At 47.7% G+C, this 19,159-nt stretch overlaps 1 protein-coding gene across 6 annotated transcripts; it reads left to right on the top strand.

Annotated features, from left to right (window-relative positions):
* The first annotated feature begins 872 nt into the window (after positions 1-872).
* Positions 873-17,915, top strand: SYCE2 (synaptonemal complex central element protein 2). Of its 6 annotated transcripts, none has more exons than XM_075902393.1 (5): positions 873-4,500; positions 8,569-8,619; positions 10,255-10,373; positions 13,785-13,995; positions 17,200-17,915. In XM_075902393.1, the coding sequence occupies exons 3-5, from the start codon at positions 10,261-10,263 to the stop codon at positions 17,392-17,394; spliced, it is 519 nt and encodes a 172-aa protein (XP_075758508.1). In that variant the 5' UTR covers positions 873-4,500; positions 8,569-8,619; positions 10,255-10,260; the 3' UTR covers positions 17,395-17,915. The 6 variants fall into 6 exon arrangements, with proteins under 6 accessions (XP_075758508.1, XP_075758507.1, XP_075758506.1 ...); XM_075902392.1 differs by having other exon boundaries at positions 873-4,491; XM_075902391.1 differs by lacking the exon at positions 873-4,500 and adding an exon at positions 7,454-7,548.
* Positions 17,916-19,159: the final 1,244 nt, after the last annotated feature.

The following is a 19,159-nucleotide window of genomic DNA, read 5'->3' on the forward strand; positions in this document are numbered from 1 at the left end:
GGTTAGAACAGGCGGGCTGGGAGTCGGAGTTGGGACTCGCCCCCGGTCATTCAGGGGCCTCATCCGGCAGCAGTTTACCAGCGAACTGCGCTGTCTGAGCACCACACAGAATTTGGCGTGGGGAACTATTTCCTCGGCAGTTTCCAACCCACATTGCCTTCTCCCTCGGTACCGGTTCCAAACTGCTCTGCAGCTGCCAGCGCCTTCCGCCCTCGGTGCAGCTGTGTTAGCTGAGGTGATGAAAATGGGGGGCAGGGTGTTTTGCCCAAGGTGTGATGTAAAATACAGCCTAGTGGAATGGGATCTGTCCCTCCGGGGAAAAGCGATCAGCGTGCTTCGTGCTCTGAAACTGCTGCTCAAACTCACAAGTACAGTACACTGGCCGCCGCTGAAATGCAACCACTTCTGGGGTGGAACGTGGCAGCCGTTCATAGAAGGGATCACTCATGCAGCCACTTCTGAGGTGTAGCATGGCAGCAGTTTAACCGCACAGCAAGGCTGCAGAGCAGTACAGGATCTAGCCAATCTTTGAGTCAGTTAGCGGTGAGAGTCAGGGCCTGGGGGTTTTCTTTGCAACCCTAAGACCCTTCATTGTTTATTTTAATGGCAGACTTGACATCTGCAAAGCCAGTTAGCACAGCTCTTGAGCTGCTGGTTGGGTGCAAACCCCACCCCCATTCCAGTGAAGGAGACAGGGGATAAGTAGATCTAGAAAGAGGCAGCCAGGTTTATTGGCTAGACATGGGTTCCCAAACTGGGGGGCGCAAGGTGACCCAGCCCCCCCATCAAGTTTTGCTGCCCTGCTCAGTTCCTTTTTTTTTTTTTTTTTTTTTGCTTAAGTGTTTTTTGGGTGGGGGGCATGAAGGTTTTTCAAAAATCAGAAAGGGGGGGTGTGATGCTGAAAAGTTTGGGAAGCACTGGGCTAGGACATTGCACAAGGACTCAAAGGGACTCTTGGGTTCTATTCCCAGCCCTGCTGTCTGCTCTTAAGTCTGTGCCTCAGTTTCCCCTCCCAGTCGGTGTCTCCTGCGACCATGTGCATCCAGCACCTTGCGGGCCTGGACTCTGAGCAGGGCCTGGGTCACAACAGTAACACAGTCACTCTGAGATGACAGGTGTGTGGGGCGATTTCCAGACTTGCCTTTCAATGAGCTGGATCTGGGCGTCGTTGCCAGGGCAGAACCCAGTGTGGGCAGGTTTCTAGCTCCCATCTCTCCGGCTTCTCCCTCCGCACGTTCAGGAAGATGACGAGCCGGGAGTGCGAAGAGCAGCGGGGTGTTAGCGAGGCAGTGTCAGCGCCTGCTGGAGTGCTGGTGTGAAGCTCTGAGCACGGTGGCCTGGTGTGTGGTGCTCTCCTGGCAGGAGATGCAGGAGCAGCAGTGGGATGAAGTTCTCCCAGAAGACCGTGGGAGGGTGTTCACTGCTGATGCACTCAGGTGCATCACAGCTAACAAGGTGCAGCAAATTCCACCCAACAGTGATTCCTGTGTCTGTCCTAAAGAAGGCAGGTGGGGAGGAAACAGGGAAAATGGAGGGGAAAGACAGACACTAAAGAGCCAAAGGGAGCATAGGGTTGGCTCTGTCCAGCAGCCTCGACTGAAAATAAATGTCAGACCCCTTTGTGTTCCTTAGAGTTGTGTCCTGGCTACTCTTCATGTGTGTCTACACTAGGGGGCTCTGCCAGCACAGCCCCTGATACAGACGCAGCCTAGACCAACACAAGTTTTTCTGTTGGCGCAGGAAAAGTACCTCCCCAGTGTTAGCTGTGTCCACACAGCTGTCTATGCTGGTGGCACCGATGGCAAAGCGATGTCAGGAGGGTGTCCCACTTCCACAACAATGCTGATCTCCCTCTTAAGTGCAGGCCAGGCCTTTGCCAGCAGGACACTGCAGCATGAGGGCAGAATTCCCTGTGGATAAAGGACTGGGGCATATAGGAGAGGGAACAATCTCATGGTGACCAGAAGGTAATGGACTAGTTGATCGGTTGGATCTGATCTGAGTCCAGCCGCCTGAATCGCAAGGGAACCAGCCTTCCTGTCAAAGCGACCTGGCTCCGCACTGCCAAGGGCAACTTGCTGCTCATTGGATTTAGGTGACGAGGTGAGAAGCTGAGACATCAGATGCTGGCACCTCCACTGCTATAAATATCACCCTGCTGCTCCCTCATCCAGCGGCCAGGCTCCAAAGAGAAGCCTCCCATCTGGGGCCGCACACATGGAGCATTAGCCGGGCCCTGATCCACTTGACCTGCTGAACTCGATGTGTCCAAGACAGGAGCTGGAAGGAGGCGCCTCTAAACCTGAATCGTTCTCCTTCGGGTCCGGGCAGACAGCCTGTGGAATGCCTAGGCACGCAGGCTGAGGGGCTGGAGAGCAGAGAGGGTGGAGGGAGATCAAGCTTGATGTGTACACTGTCATCCAGATACACAAGTGCTGTGTAAAGGGGTATGAGCCCCCTTTCACTCAAATGCTAGCCATGGGTGAAAGGGACTGGGAGTTTACTTTAAACAAGGCCCTTTCCTACCTCAGCTTACAACCTGGCCTTGGGAGAGGAGGGGGCAGAAGAAGTCTATTCAGCTCCAAGATTACTTGCTACCCTTGTCTCTGTTGGGCAGTTTGCTGCATTCCTACTGCTTCTCCTCCCATGCCAGCTTCAGCATATTCCTTCTGGCCGCTGCAGGCAGGTAAATTGGATCGTTCTTTCTTGAAGTGGCAGAGTTTCCAGATCTTAAATCCTCTTTGGGAAGGGGGGAAAAGCAACCAACCACCAAACCCTGCTTCAGGAGGTGGAAGATGCTGCTATTCCAGGCACCAATGGATTACAAGTGTAAAAATAACTCCAGCCTGTGATGTCACCCAAATCCAAGCTGGGAGCCATTCACAAGTCCTCACTGAGCAGGGATCACACTGAACTTCTCAATCCCAAACCTGTGAAATTAGATATTTGCCAGAAAACATTTGTTTACAAAATGTTCCTTTCTTGTCCAATGATCCCTGGAGTGAGATGAGCTGTCAGACCAGGTGGGGGGGGGGGGGCGCAGTATCTGTTGTATGATCTAAAAGACAATATGTGCTATTAGTCCTCTTGGTGCTTTATTTTCTTGTTGACTCAACTTTTAAAGCTGCCAGAATACCTGCTTGCTGTAAGGCAGGGCTGGGGAAACCTTTTTTGGCTCAGGAGCTGCTGACCCACAGAAAAATAAATCAGGTCCCACACAAAAGTGAGAAGCAAAAAAAAAAAAAAAAAACCCCAAACAAACACACTCCACGTTCCCTCGCACACCAGAGCCCTCGGGAGGTCCAGGATAATAGATTTTGTGGGCTTCCCTACATTCTGGGGACAAAATTAAGGAGTTAAATTCCAATCCTAGGGAAGGAGGGGGAGCCTTGAGCCTCAGGCAAGCAGGAGACCGACCGTAGGTGTTTTTTTGCAGAGATTTTCTGCAATTATTGACTACATTACAAGCACTACAGTGGCACCAGAGTTTTTTCTGTCCATGTAATTAGTCCACCATTCTGAGAGCTGGGAAGTAGGCCAAGGAAAGAATTCCACATGGTGTCTACACTGGAGGTTTGGTTGATCTGACTATGGCACCTTTTTTTTTCACAGCCCTGAGCAATGTAACTAGACCAATCTCTTTTTATGTGTAGACCAGGCCTGAGTTACCTTATTGTAACAAGACACCAGTCTGCTATTGAATTTCAGTAGGGTCTAAGCACCCATTTGGTAATCTCAGCCCTTTTCAATGGACCGTTTTAAAATGATTATTAGGAGTGAAGTCATCAGGCAAACAGAACTGAAGGCAATGACACATACACAGGAGGCATCCCTTGTTCTTAAATGCTGGATCTTTGATCAGTCTAAAGGATGTGGACACATTGGAGAGGGTCCAGCAGAGGGCAACCAAAATGATTAGGGGGGTGCAGCATATGACTTACAAGGAGAGGCTGAGGGGTTTGTCTTATCTAATATAGAAAGGAGAATGTTTGTAAGTTTGTGCGCTAATAACTTGGGCACTATAAGAGCTACCGCAACCCAACTTTGCATTGGGTAACCTTTCCTCCAGGAGAAGGCTTTAAGGTACTTTTGGCAGTGTGTGGAGAAGGGGCTTCCTGGGGGAAGCGGTGGGGACAGTCACTCACTAAGGCTGGCGACGGAGGCGCGAGGGGAAGGGCGGCACTCCGAGCGGCAGCTGCCCCACTTGCCTCTACCAGGCCATTCCACCGCACAGGCACATCCGGGGTGGGGGAGTCCCCTTCTCCCTCCCTGCCTGGGCCCCTCCCCTTTGGCGGCGGCTGAGGGTTGCCAAGCGGCGGCCTGGAGCTCGTGGCCACTGCTAGGGGGCGGTTGCGGGCACAGCAGGGCGAGCCCAGCGCGGAGGAAGCGGTGGGCCCAGGGTCCGGCGCAGCTTCCTGGTCGCGTGGCGGGGAGCCCGGCACCTGCTCACCAGAGCCCGCAGAAGAGGGGAGCCCCCGGCGCGGCCCCATGGTGTGGCAGGTAGCAGGGTGAAAGTTTCGGGGTGGGCGGTGGGGTCATTACCCCCTGCAGCCCCGCCCACGAGCTGGGCCACCCCGCCCACCCTAGGTCCGTGCTCGCCACCTCCCGCCCCTCACACAGGGCACCCCCGGCAGGACCCCACCGCCTGCCCCGAGCTACGCTGGGTAACTCCAGCTAGTTGAGTCTACAGGAGAAAAGAGGGAGGGAGGATTTGGAAAAGCACCGGAATGGGTTGCCTAGGGAGCTGGTAGAATCTCCATCCTAGAGGTATTTAAATCCCAGCTTGACAAAGCCCTGGCTGGGATGATTTAGTTGGGGTTGGTCAGCTTTGGGCAGGGGACTAGACTCAATGACCTCCTGAGGTCTCTTCCAACCCTGGGATTCCATGATTCTATGAAACGGGGACTTCCTGAGTGGAACTGAGGACAGACTATCCTTAAAAGAGAGAAGGCCGGACATGGCACAAGCCTTTTGTTCAGAGCTCCCTTTGTGTGTAGATAGCAGGAGTGTGTAGATAGCATGGCCATTGAGTGGGCTCAGTTCTGAGTCAGTTGATAATGGTGTGTAAAGGAGGCAATGGCTCCAGAATGCATGCCCATACGGGGCCCTGGCAGCAGAACATAAACTAGAGCAGCCTCAAAGGCACCATAATTGACCAGGCCCTCCACAGCATCAGAATATGGAGGCAGCCAAATTGTCTTAAAGGACCCATCTTCACAAGGAAATGGGAAATCCTATCCCAAGTTCTAACTTTGACTCTGCTGCACATCACTTCAATTTCTTGCATCTCTGTTTTCACAGCTATCAAATAGGATGGCACTTTTAGATCCAAGGATTAAAATATAAATGTAGGGTTCCCTCCGAGCGGGATGAATAGAATTTGAACTAGCTTTTGAATGCAAGCGTTGAATAACATGAATCACCATAAATAGGAGATGTTACATAGAACAAATCCATGGATTTTTATTAAGCAGTTCCAGAAGGTGGGGAGGGTTGGGGATGCAACTTTACTTCCTTACCCCAAATAGGCATTAGAAACAAAGCCAAGATGCTTTAACTATCTCCTGATGGTTTCCAGCTACTTCCCATATACAGGATTGAAGTAGGGGGAAAAACAGGACTCTAAACAGCAGCAAATACATCTCTGTGGAAATTGTATCCCCTGATTGGCACAATCATGCACTGAGTACCTCAGTCTTACAGTGTTTTTTTGAAATCATTGCGTTTTCAGTGTCGCTGCCAATTGCCAGTTTAATTTCTTTCTGTTTGGAACCCGTTGCGTTCAGATGGGGAGGAATAACGCCAGGGATGTGTATACTCAGCAAGATAAGGGGATGTGTTCTGAGCCACTAAAACCAACATCTTTTGTGGGTGGAACCTCTCCTGAAAGGCTAACAGTGAGGGTAGATGATGTTCACACTTCACCAAACAGCTCTCTCAATGCACTTGAAACCTGCTTGGCCTAATTTGTGGCTATCTAGGATCTCTTTAGTTCTGCCTATTCTATGGCCACCTAGGATTGAATGGAGAAAATGGGGGAAAATAACCAAAGCTCTTCACACCCTGGTAATCCATATTTATAGAGATATTAGTCCTGGGCTACCCTCCCTCACAGCTTTGCTAACGTCCTTCACTCTCAGCCCATCACCACCTACTATCCCTGATCCCTACATCCTGCTTCAAAGACCTTTTAAGACTTCACTTCAAAGAGAATCCTCTGAACTGTCATTCATGCTTAAATTCGACACTTTACACTCAAATTTGAATAAGGACGATAATTATCTTACCCATTACAAAGATAGCTTCCCCAATTATCACGTCTAATATCATTAGCTCACAGACATTTACCTCCCCCTTCCCCCCCCCCCCTCCATCCCTCTTCTGTTCTGAAATTTGATTTGTCCTTTTCATATGTGTTCATTTTTTTAAATTGTATCCTTTGGTATATATGGTTGTGACAATTTTCTTCCACTATTTGATCTGAGGAAGTGGGTCTGGCCCATGAAAGCTCATCACCTATTAAACCATCTTGTTAGTCTTTAAAGTGCTACACAGTCCTGTTTTTTGTTATCCCTGACCAGGATTCCCTGCCGCAAACAGCTCTGCTGATACCCCACAGTCCCGACACAAAGCCTCCTTCTATCCCAGCACCCCAGCTCTAATGATGTCCCTCAAATCTCACCCATAACAGGGGTGTAGACAATGTGTGTGGGGGGGGTTTTGGGGGGGAGAGTGCTAACTACAGTGCCACAGTCAGTGTTTCCTTTATTTACTAATGCGATTGCTAAATCTGGGGGGGATGAGTGCCCCTCCAACATGGCAGTTCAGTACATTCAGACCCCCAGCTAGTCCAGCTGTGTCTTGAGCCACTAATTTTGCCAAACTGTGTTAGGGTTGGATATGTCCCCTTGCCTGGACCCCAGAAACTCTGCCCCCTGGGCTTCCCTCACTGCAACCTGGACCACACTGCCCTGCCCCCCCCCTCTAGCCTGGTCTCCCTGCCCTCCCCCAGCCTGGACCCCCTGCCCTCCCTTGAGCTGGACCCCCTCCCCAACCTGGACCCCCCCAGTTCTGCCCCCTCCCTCAGCCTGGAATCCCCAGTCCTGCCCCCCAAGTTCTGGTCCCCCCAGTTCTGCCCCCTCAGCCTGGACCCCCTGCCCTCCCCTGAGCTGCACCCCCTCCCCAACTTGGACCCCCCAGTTCTGCCCTCTCCCCCAGTTCTGGTCCCCCCCCCCCCAGTTCTGCCCCTCTCCCTCAGCCTGGAATCCCCAGTCCTGCCCCCCCTCCCCAGTTCTGGTCCCCCCCCAATCCTGCCCCCTCAGCCTGGACCCTCCCCCCCCACTTCTGACCCCTCCCCCAGCCTGGAACCCACCCCATCCCTGATCCCCGCTCCCCAGTCTTCAGGCCCTCCCGACCACTCATTGGAGGAGCCGAGGGAGAAGAGGGCGATGATTGGTCGCCAGGGCTGCCATTCTCCGGGCTAGGCTCCGCCCTCCGCTCGCCTCAGCGCGGCCGTTGAGGGGCGGGGAAGTGGCGGGAAAGGTTGCGGTGAGGGGGGGAGGAGCGCTGGGGGGAGGATCCCCCCGAGGCTTTATCTAGTCTAGGGGCCCCAGTGCGGGCCCCCCCCCACAGAACCGCCCCCCCCGCTCTGCCCCACCCTCCCCCAGTTCTTACAGCCCCCTAGGAGCCCCAATACAGAACTGCCCCCCCAGCCTGCACCCCCCCGCCCTGCCCCCCCAGTTCTGTATGGGGGGCCCTGGTAAGCACTGATACTGGGATCTCCTCCATCCATGGGACTGCCCCACGGTCCCCCCACGGCCCCATGGGGTCTCCCCTAGGGGCGCCTCACACCCATCCACAGGGGACCCCCCGCCTTGCTCCACCCACAGGAGGGGACAAAACAAGCAACCCCATCCTACGCCCTTCAATCCAACTGCAGGACTAGTGCACATGGTGGGGTCACAGATCTGTTCCTGTAGCTGGCCGGACAGCACCCATCTAGCTATCCCGCTCCTCTAATTGGATTGAATTGACCGATTTCAATGTATTTCGTGCTTACCATTGCAATTCAGACTCAGGGGGAATACACTCTTTTAGGGTGTATTCGACCATGAGAAAATCTGTGATCTGTCGCGTTTCAAAAAAGCAGCTATTATAGTCACAGCACTTCCAAACCAAAAACATCCAAGCCAAAACCCTAAAAAAGTAATGCGCTTGGCTTTAAATGAATGGAAAAATCAAGCTGGGTTTCTGATTATTTGCCATTTTGAAGGGGTCATGATTTCAAGCATATTTCCTCAACCACAAGGCCTAGGAATGACTTTTTTCATTTGTTGGTTTTAATGAAACCTCACATGCTTATGTGATCCCAGGAGCTGGGACTTTCAAAAAAACACAGCAAATGTTGTGCAATCCCAAAATCGATATTTTTCCTAGTAAGGGTGCAGTGCAGAATTGTAAAGACTGATCAACAGCTAGCTTCCTGCAACTTTCCAGTTAGTAAATTATATGAATTTAACAATCATTGAATGTATTTATCTCTCCTTTTTAAAAATTAATTTCTTACAGAGTTTTGAAGATCTTGGTTAAGGTCACACAAAATCACACTTTTAAATCCAGGTAAACCTGTAGTTCTAGGTGCTTTATTATTAATCATAATTATTTCTATTGTAACAATTGGTAAACCCTCTTGACTGGAGATAGGGTTAAGTGCTGTACATACATCAATAACAAAAACACTTTCCTTATCTCAGTTTATATTTCAGGTGAATACAAATGACTTACACTTACAAAGATAAAAATATTTCTAGACAGATGTAGTTTCAAATTCCTGTAGAGTTACCGTGGCTTTATATTTATTTATATATCCTCAGTGTTGTAACAGTTTTTCTTGCAATATATATAAGCGTTTAGCAAATTTTGTCCTATAAAATGTCTCATACAATACAGACTATTTCAATCTACCTTGGGCAAAATTAAATCATAGATACAAATATTGTATTTTATCCAGATTTCTATGGGAATTGAAAGTAACTCGAATGTATTTATATCAGTAGAGAACTAGTGCAGAAGAGATAACACATTCAACATTCGAGCTAGTCAGGAAATGGCTAGCTCTAATATTGAATCTGTTATCTCTTCCTCACTAGTTCTATGACAAATTTTGAGAGTTTGACTTTTTTCCTGTCCTAGATAAGGAGGAAGAGCCAAAATCACAAACCGAAACTCTGAAAAACTCATTTGGAACAAATGGAAACATTTCCTTTTGATTAATTCAATGTGTTGTGTTTCAGTTTTGACCTTTTAAAAAACATTTATAAAATATAAAATATACATTCTTAAACAAAAATCAGTTTTGAACTGAACATTCCAAATGTTCAATGACAAAAATGTCAAATAAGGATGTTTCAATATTGTCCAAAACTCGTTCAAAACAAAACAAATTAATTAAAAATACATATTTCCCTGGGAAGTTTCAGTTAGGAGGAATCATTTTTTTCCAGCCCTCCCAAAAATATCCTCAAAAGTTCTCATCAGGCTCTACTGAACATGTTTAAAACTCTCAGTTTGACTCAATAGCCCATGTAAGTCAGTGATTTTAATCCTGTTATTAATTATATGTGTTATTTTAGTGACTAGAGGCTGCAACAAGATCAGGGCCCCATTGTGCTAATGGTTGTACAAATAGTTTGTAAGATACGGTTCTGCACTGGAGAACTTATGCTCTAAATCAGGGCTACTCAACATGCGGCACATGGCCCATTTGTTTGCAGCCCATGGGTGGGAGCTAAAACAAAGAAGTAGTCAATATAATGGTCTTCTGTTGAAGTGTGTTTTAGTAGTTAAATTCCTGGGCTGTCATTGCTCATCAAAAGTGCTGATATATGAGTGGAAATTGGGTAAATATTGCATTTTTATTAATATCAGCAGAACTGACTTAAATGGGGCCTGTGTGTTGTGTAGTCTTGCCTTAATCTTTGTATTCATGCCTGTCAGTGTGAAAGAAAATATTTGCATATATTTGCATGTATATTTGCATGTAACCACACTTAAGTTGTGGCCCTTGGCATGTGCTGTGAGTATCATTGTGGCTCCCGGGGCTTCCAAAGTTGAGTCTCCCTGCTCTAAATAGAAAAGGCAGAAGGGCAGCGACTGGCCCAGGTCACATAGCAAGTTACCAGAGCCAAAAGCTAGAATAACCCCCAGTACAGTGCCTGATCCATGCACCTCCTGAAACATCTCTCATTTTTAAAGGTTATAATGTCTAATCAGGAATGTGAAAGTCCAGAGCCAGAAGAGGAGCAGGCTAAACCAGACAGCCCATTCTTTGCTGATATTCAAAGACGTGAATTACAGAGTGAGATCCTGTCCAGGTGAGGCATTTTGCCCAGACCTTTGGCTAACATTGGCTGAAAGACAGCAAAAGGGGAGAAAATGCAGTGCTTTGTGCCATGAGAACATCAACAGAAACTTCCCAAAGGAGAAAGGTGTTTTTAAGAAATATATAGTTGGCAATGCATTGCTTGTTTATAATGTTAATTGTAGCAATTTCACAGCCTGTAATCAGACTCCATTTTCTAATTAATATAATTGGGTATGCACAGTAATTTTAATTGCATTCCTAAGTTAGAGGCGATGTTTCTAATGGATAAAGCATGGGAATGGCACCCAGAGACCTTGGTTCAATTTCTGACTTTGCCACTGGTTTGTTGGGTGAACTTGGGCAAGGAAGTGCCTGTGCCTTGGTTTCCCCATCTGTAAAATGAAGGTAATGATACTGGCCTCTTGTGTAAAGTGCTTTGAGGTTCACTGATGCAAAGTGCTGCCTATGTAATGGCTCCCAATGATCTCTATGTTGGGAAGGGGCAGAATTACTCATTATAAGTCCTGTAAGCTGGTTTCCAGGACATCTACTGCTTGTAAAGAGATGGTGCTGGTCAGTGTACCTAAGCCTACTCTAAACACACGTTTTTGTACCATGTAACTATTTCAGCTAGGCCAGATCTACACTAGGACCATAGTCCGAAATAACCTTCCTCCCCCAAGGTCAAATATGTAAGCAATGTGTCCACACTACCAAGCCTGTTACTCCAGAATAAGGGACCATGGAATTTGAACTCTGTAGTCCTGTTTTTCATGAGGAATAATGCTATTCCCAAACTTGTGAGTCTGAAATAATGTTAGTATGGATGCTCTAGTGCCACTAGTTTGAACTAATAGGCCCCCCCGGAGGCTTCCTGCAGCTCCCCAGAGTGCTTCTTGAGGCTCTAAGTCCAAGGTAGCGCGTCTACATTAAGGAAGCTTGCCTCGGCCTACATTCGATGGTTCCCCGCAGTAAGGACACGGAAGTTTGAATTTGTTAAATTAGGTTCCCAGAATACAAACTTAGTACATTCAAAATAATCTCCTAGTGTAGACATGGCCTTAGAGTATGTTTAGATACTAGTATAATTACCTGGGTTACCCCTAGTGTGTGGATGCAATGACTTATGCTACCCTGAAATAAAAGACACTCAGACCAGATCAAGAGTTGTTTGTAACTATATTAATTTCATTTGTCCAAGGCAAGATCTAAATTTAGTGAACAGTACCCACAATAGAAGATTGTACTGGTTTGAAACTGAAGTAGAAGCTACATGTAGACAAGCTCTTGGACAGAAGCAGTGATGCTATGCAGTTCATCTTTCAACTCCTCTCTTTGGCTATGTCTACACTGGCGGGTTCTTGCGCAAGAACATCTTGCACAAGAGTTCCTGTGCAAGAACACATCCACACGGCCATGTGCTTTTGCGCAAGAGCATCCATGGCAGTGTGGACACTCTCTTGCGCAAGAAAGCTCTGATTGCCATTTTAGCCAGAGGGCTTTCTTGCGCAAGAAACCCCTACCGTGCATCCACACTGCCCTCTTGCGCAAGAGAGCTTAGGCTTGTTAGAAAAGAGCATAGCTCTTGCACAAGAAGCCCTCTCTTACTACGCTTTACTGTAAATCTTCTTGCGCAAGAGCGGGCGGGCAGTGTGGACGCTCTGCAGAAAATCAGCCATTCTTGCGCAAGAACCTGCCAGTGTAAAACATAGCCTTTGGGACTTAAATGGTCCTCAGTACTTGAGCACTTCACATATTTAGCCCTAGTCTACACTAGGGAGTTATTTCAAAATAATAAGTGGAGCATCCACACTACCAAGCCTATTATGAATTAGCTGGTTATTTCGAAATCTGTACACCTGCTTTCCTCAAGGAATAACACTTATTTATTCCCCAGAGTAATTCGAAGTAATTACTCCCCAGTGCTTCCTGGGACACTAAGTCATGGTAGCATCCACAATAATGGAGCCTGCCTTGGACTAATTTTGAGGCTCCCCTGTAGGGGGAACATGCAATTTCAATTTTGTTATTTCACAACAATTCCCTAGTGTAGATATGCCCTTAGTATATTTATTTAGCATCCAGGGCCCCTCACTCCCAGGGGGCCACGCTGCCTTTCTTGCAGTCCTGTGTACATAGTGTACACACCAAACCACCTGGCATGTGGGTTGTTTACTTGTATTTCTGTACAGGAGGACAGTGCTAATCAACAGCAGGTGTCTCTGGCTTTTAATTCCATCACTGAACTGCTTCACCTTGGCAGATGGCTTGGTTTATTTAGACCCCTTTCCTCCACTCCTCCTCAGGATCAAATGCCAACACACGGCAACATACGGCAAGGTTAAGAAACATTGACGTAAAGTGCTGGCCAATAGCATCAGGAGTTGAGCAGGGATCCTGAGCACTACCGGCTGTAATGTTCTAATGCAATAACGTACCCAGAAGGCCGATCCTAAGCACCCTGCTTTCCATAGGCAAGGCTACTGATTTAGATCCTGAGGCTGCTCATTATGTGTGTCATTCCCCCCCCCCATCAAATGGAATTAGATGTCAGTTTTGCTAGCACTGCAGAAGAAGTTTCACAAACAAGTCAGCCAACAGGGATTCTGTATTTCCCTTATAAAATATAATTAGCCAACACTGAAGCTGTCAAGTTTGTGATGAATGGATTCTGATTAATAAGCCGCTTTAATTATTGGATAAACAAATGTAAAGGACTAAAATTCCCACATGAGAGAAATTAACAAAATAGCTGGCAATGGTTTTATTTGGCATCTGATTTTGCTGGATAATTTTGGCTCTAGTCTTGGTAATTTTTCTTCATTTATTGAATTGTGATGTTACTTTTGTACTGCTGCAACCTTTTTTCCTGGCCTAAAGGCACCATTGACCAGGGGAGGATCTGACTTTCTAGGTCTGGTTTTAAGAGTGACAGCTAGGGATGTGAATGGGCAACCAGTTACATGGTAAGCATAACCCATACCGGCTGATACTTACTGGTAACTGGTTAACCAGCAGCCCTGCAGAGCCAGCAGCTGGCAGCCCCAAAGGGCCAAAAGCCAGCACCAGGACTGCTGGCCCCACCAGTGGGTGGGGGCAGGGGGGGGCTGCTCTAGCCCAGCCTTTCATGGGCTCTCACTTAATCGATTACTAGTTAACTGTAACATTTAACCAGTAAACTGATTCAACAGGTTTTTACATCCCTAGTGACAGCAAGGGAAAGGATGAGAAGTTTGCCTTTTACATAGAGCAGATAAACTTTCCTCTTTGCTTCAGATATGCCAGTTATTCTTGCCTGGAAACAAAGTGGACGCTTTCACAATGAGTTCTCAAACTCACCAAAGTTTGGGTCTTTGCTTGTAAGTCAGGCTAAAACGGAATATGATACAAACCATGCTCATTGATTTAAATTTAAATGCAGGAAGGAATCTCCCAGCACATCTTTGCTCTGCCCCACTGCAGATGTGCCTGTAGCAGCATTGGATGGCAAGTCAGCCAATTATTTCACAGCCCTGGATTCCAACATTGAAAATCTGCAGAAAAGAACACAGCAGCTGATTGAGAAGATCAATGAGAACCGGAAGAAAGACCACACTGTCATGAGCAATTTCAGGGAGAGCCTCCTGCTGAAGGTGAAATGGATAGCGAGATGGTGGTGTACGAGGGCTCAGGGGAGGAAGAAGAGTGAGTTAGCTTGGTAAAATGGGAGGCACTTTAGCACTGAGCAAAGGAAAACAGAGGAAAATGCTGTACCTGTAGGGACGGATTGCCCCCTTCCGTGATATAAACCCCATGTCATTCCAGGCAGAGTTTGCCCTGGCATGGAACAGGCTGCGGGACCCACCCTGAATCCCAGGGAATTGACCTGAGGCCCGGTTCATCTGCATGAATGGCCTGTGTCTCTGAGCACATCCCCCTCACCTCACACTCATCCTGGAATCTCACTAGCTGCCTCTCTGGTGCCTCCTGCTGGTCACTCTGGGAATTAGCTCCATTCAGCACCATCTACCAACTGGTGTCTCATCTGCAGTTCCCTGTTTGTGGGTGAATGGCTCTGCCACGTTGTGTTAGGCCCCATGTCTCTCCCAGACTGCAGCACCCTTCCCTTCAGGTACTGCCCTGCGGCCATGTCCCTCCACACTCTGGGGTCCTCCCCATCAGGGAACCCCCAACCTCCCATGCCCACCTTGCCTCAGTGACCCTACTGCCGGTCATCATCTAGCCCTTTACCTCAGGGGCAAACTGCAGTCTGACATGGCCACTCACCAGGGGCAAGGGGGTGTGGACCTGCTGCCTTTGCCTGCCCTTGCTGCCTCTCTGCAGCCCTCACACTGCTCTGTCCATGGTACCCTGGCTAGCCAGCAGCTAGGTCTTTTTCCCTTCAGTGCTGTAGTGAAAATGCACTCAGGCTGGCCAGCCATCTCTTTTATATAGCTTTCCTGGGCTCTGATTGGCTGCTGCAAGGCCTCTCATGATTGGCCCTCTATCTACAGCCCTTTCCCAGGGCTATGACCACCCTGCTACACCCTCCCAAGCAAAAGCTGCACTAGGGACCTTTCTGATCAGAGGAATATTTCATAGCATGGCAGTAGGGAGCAGCTAGACTGTAGTTGGACTAGAGGGGCCTTGATCAGTCTTTTCAACCCCATGTTCTCTGATCTTCTGCTATGTTAGAGCAAATCAGTAGAGAGTCAGCGTTTTGAATGTAAAACCACTTTACCTGCCAACAGAAGGGAAATCCCATGATCACTCCTCAGAAATACTCATTCAAATCCCTGTGAAATGCAGCATTTCATCGTTTCATCCCCAGCCGATCAAGCAGCCTCGCTAATCTCTCCATCCAGCCGCGTACACATCATTAAAGATTGTGCACTCACAGAATGTTTATTTAATGTATTTTAATCATGTTATTCTAATTGCATTAGTCACAGAGCACGAGTCTTAATGTTCTCCAGGTCTCTGAGGCAATTAAATCAGATACTTTGGAGCACTTGACGTAAATGTAAAGAAAAATAATGCAACAGCAGGCAGCTTTCCATTACAAAATCAACTGCAGATTCTAACATGTAGTATCTATAAAGAACAGCTGCCTCTCATCTAGCTCTTTTCATCCATAGATCTCAAAGCACCTTGCAAAAGGTCAGAATAATTGTAAACTGGGGAAACTGAGGCCCGTCACCATAACTTGTCCAAGCTCACCCAGTAGGCCAATGGAAGAGCTGGGTATAGGACCCAGGACTCCCAAGTGCTATATTAGAGTGAGATATTTATTAAGGGAGGCAGTGTGGCTTATAGGACAGCACTAGGTCTTAGGAGACCAAGGTTCTATTCCTGGCTCTGTAACTGGACTGCTGGGTAACCTTGGGCAAGTCATTTCATCTCCTTCTGCCTCAGTTTCCCCTCCAGATAATGGAGATAATAGTACTGACCTCCTTCATGAGATACTTTTAGATCTACTGATAAGAGCTAGGGACTATTATGAAAATGGAAGAACAAACTCAAGCTTCATTTCATGCCAGTGCCTTCAAAACATGGAACTAAGTTCAGAGGAAAGTCATGTGAAATCTTTGCCACCTCCTGACTGCTGAATTCCAACACGCTATTAGGCTTCCACTTCCATCTCCGGCAGATGCACAAACCAACATTTCTCCCCCTTCAAACTGGCACTTGCAAAACCGTCCATGTGGCCTCTTCTAGCAGCTCGGCATATCGGACTGTCACATTCCATGCACTGTGGAAGTTACTCCTGCCCTACCATTGCTGAGGCTGTCATTAAGGCCTTGCCTCAGATTTTCAAAGATATTTAAGAGTCCAAAAAATGTAGCTTGGGGCTTTTGAAAATCATGGTAAGCACCTACCACCTGGGAGAGTTGGGAAGAGGACCCCAGTGTCCTGAACTGCAGTTCAGTGTCTCGCTCTCTAGGGCACATAGCCACTAGGAGGGGAGAATTCTCTTGTATACCATGTTGCTATTTCCATGAAGATCCCACTCCTGCCATCAGAGCCACGTGGGCAGAGCTTCATAGAGTTTCACTGAAGTGCTGCATCGATCCAGTTGCAGGGTTGGCATCTAGATAGAAGTTGCCAGACTGGCTCAGCCTGGCAGTCCCTCAAGTCAGTATCCTGGGTCCTACACAACCAGCTCCCGCTGCTTTCAGAAGCTGGTGCAAGAAGCTGCATTAAACATATAGGTTGTGTCTACACTGGGCCACTTATTCCGGAAAATCAGCCGCTTTTCCGGAATAAGCTGCGAGCTGTCTACACTGGCCCTTGAATTTCCAGAAAAGCAACGACGTTGAACTGTACAAAATCAGCCGCTATTCTGGAAAAACTATCCTGCTCCTGCTCGGGCATAAGTCCTTATTCCGGAATACTGTTCCGGAAAAGGGCCAGTGTAGACAGCCCAGTAGTCTTTTTCCGGAAAAAAGCTCCGATCGCAGAAATGACGATCGGGGCTCTTTTCCGGAAAAGCGTGTCTACATTGGCCATGGACGCATTTCCGGAAAAGCAGCCTGCCAGTGTAGATGCTCCTTTTCTGGAAAAACTGAAAACGGAATAGTATTCCGTTTTAAGCATTTCCGGAAATTCATGCCAGTGTAGACACAGCCTTACAGTTATAGAGATCTGTTTTAGTCTCCTCCGTGTAAAACTCATGAAAAAGCCACACTTAGGACAAGACTCAGCCTCATCCCAATATGGCAGAGCACCCATTAAAATCAGTGGTAGCTGCATCCCATTACTCCAGGAGTAGGGGAGAATGTAACTCATAATATTCAAGCCATCAGTCTCTACTGCATTATAATTCCTAAGGCCTGTCTTTCCTTGCACTCTAAAAGGTTTCAAGTTTGGCGGAGAAACTGGAGGAAATGATGTTTCTCATTTACGATCGCCATAACAAGCAAATGCAGGATAAGCTCCAAGAGCTCTCGGAGATAATGGAGAGGATCAGCCAGATCCAAGCCGAACTCAGGCAAGTCTGCCACACTGTGGAGGCAGCTTATAAAGACTTGTGCATGCAACCAGAGGTGTGAGAACATGGGAAAGAACAAACCAAGAAGGGCCAGATGGAATCAAAAGCCTAAACGAACTTCTGAAAGCTGCCTGTAGCTACTAGCCTGATACAAAAGGAAAAACAAGACTACAGGTCAGATAAGGGCCCTTCCTTTATTCCTGTTGCTGTTTGATTGTTAAAGTTAATTTAAAAACCTTCTGAACTTTCAAACTCCGATCGCATCTTAGAGGGTTGGAAAGCCAGACAGATTAAAAAACATGCCCAGTAAGAGTCAGTCTAGTGGGAATAAGTCTTTTCTACTTGGTAGGGGCTGGTGAGATGTAATTAAAGTCCATTGAAGATACAAAAGGAATATACGGTGGCCAGCGACTGTTGTCAAACCTCTGCACCCAGCTCTCTTTTTAAATGTCTTTATTTCAGTGTGTCAGGGAAGACTCGCTCATTATGCTGTTTTATTGTAGAAGGCATTTTACAAAGATCACATGAATGTTCCAGTCCACGTTGGTTTATTGATAGCTGTAAACACATCACCCTCAGTGACTTGCCTGTTGATTATTTCTCACCACTACCTGTCCTGATATGAAAACCACAGTGCAATTTAAAGTGGGCGGGGGGGGGGGAGGAGAATAAGATCTGTTGCTCAGTTTCTTTACAGGAGAACAGAGGCTAAGCTGCTGTTCCTGTCATAGTTCTCAAAAGGAGAGACCAGAGCCCATTTACACATGCAGGGCTGAAAAAAAATAACCTGTTTTGCCACCCATCAGACCTCCAGGGCAGCAGGGGGAGAGATGGCAGTACAGCACTTTCTGTCCTGAGAAGCCACTTCATCCATCACAGCAAGCTTATCAGAAAACTGGCATGTTATTCTTACAGACAAGTCCCCTTTCCCAGTGCTGGACACAGCTGTTTTAGAACTGTTGGGGCAGCCCTGGTTGTCTTAGCCCATCTACATGCACTGGGCCTTTTTGCCACACTCACGAGACCTGAAATGGTACGATGGACAAGAAGGCTTATTTCAGATGGATCAGTCCAGAGTGAGTAGAGGGGCTGGTGAAAGTTCTTGAGCAAGAATGGCTCAGTTGTCTCATCCTCTTGATACTGGCACATTTCAGACTCTGGCTAATTTCCATTTCCTATCACAAGCCGTCCAAGCCAGACTGTCAAGAGTTGGGTTTTGAGCAGCACTTTGGGGAAAAAAAAATCTGGAGCTACATATTGTCACAGGCCAAGGCAGTTGCCTGTATGAACCTTTCTTTTCTTGTAACCTATTTGTCAAGGACCAAAGATTCAACCCCCTTGCCTCAGCTAGCATTGAGTTTGACTCCAGCTGTTCAGCAAGCTGAACACAGCTAGCAGACAGACCGCAGTGCAGTTCTGGTATCGCCGCAAACTGGTTCTAGTGCAATGATGGACTGTGCACTGAAAACTCAAAGCACCAGCCCATCAGTGGGGCTATGCCAGCCATTCTGGCAGGTTCTTGTACCACCGTACCCCACCCCTGCCACCTCATAAAAAAGCCAGAGCTGAGAGGGCCAGAAATGTCAAGAGAATTCAGCATCCACCATCTGGCCTAGATCATGACAAGAACTCGGGGCATCGGGCGTTGAGCTGTCTCAAAAATCTGGCTCCCACGCTGGAGGCTGAACACTTGAAAAATCTGGCCCTGGTTTCTTTGGAAAAATTTGCCCCAAAGAGAGTCAAGTTGGGCATCCAAAATCATTTAGAGAAAGACTCCATCCAAAGCTCCCAAAGCACCATCTTATCTACATAAGGTGAGAGACTAT

The sequence above is a fragment of the Pelodiscus sinensis genome, chromosome 19 (genome assembly GCF_049634645.1).
Source record: "Pelodiscus sinensis isolate JC-2024 chromosome 19, ASM4963464v1, whole genome shotgun sequence".
Lineage (NCBI taxonomy): Eukaryota > Metazoa > Chordata > Testudines > Trionychidae > Pelodiscus > Pelodiscus sinensis.

What these genes read in the sequence shown, in the direction of transcription:
- SYCE2 (XM_075902393.1), top strand. Translation starts at nt 10,261, where the DNA reads ATGTCTAATCAGGAATGTGAAAGTCCAGAGCCAGAAGAGGAGCAGGCT. An exon ending in CAGAGTGAGATCCTGTCCAG is followed by an intron (nt 10,374 to 13,784) that starts GTGAGGCATTTT and finishes ATTTAAATGCAG; the next exon opens with GAAGGAATCTCCCAGCACAT. An exon ending in GGGAGAGCCTCCTGCTGAAG is followed by an intron (nt 13,996 to 17,199) that starts GTGAAATGGATA and finishes GCACTCTAAAAG; the next exon opens with GTTTCAAGTTTGGCGGAGAA.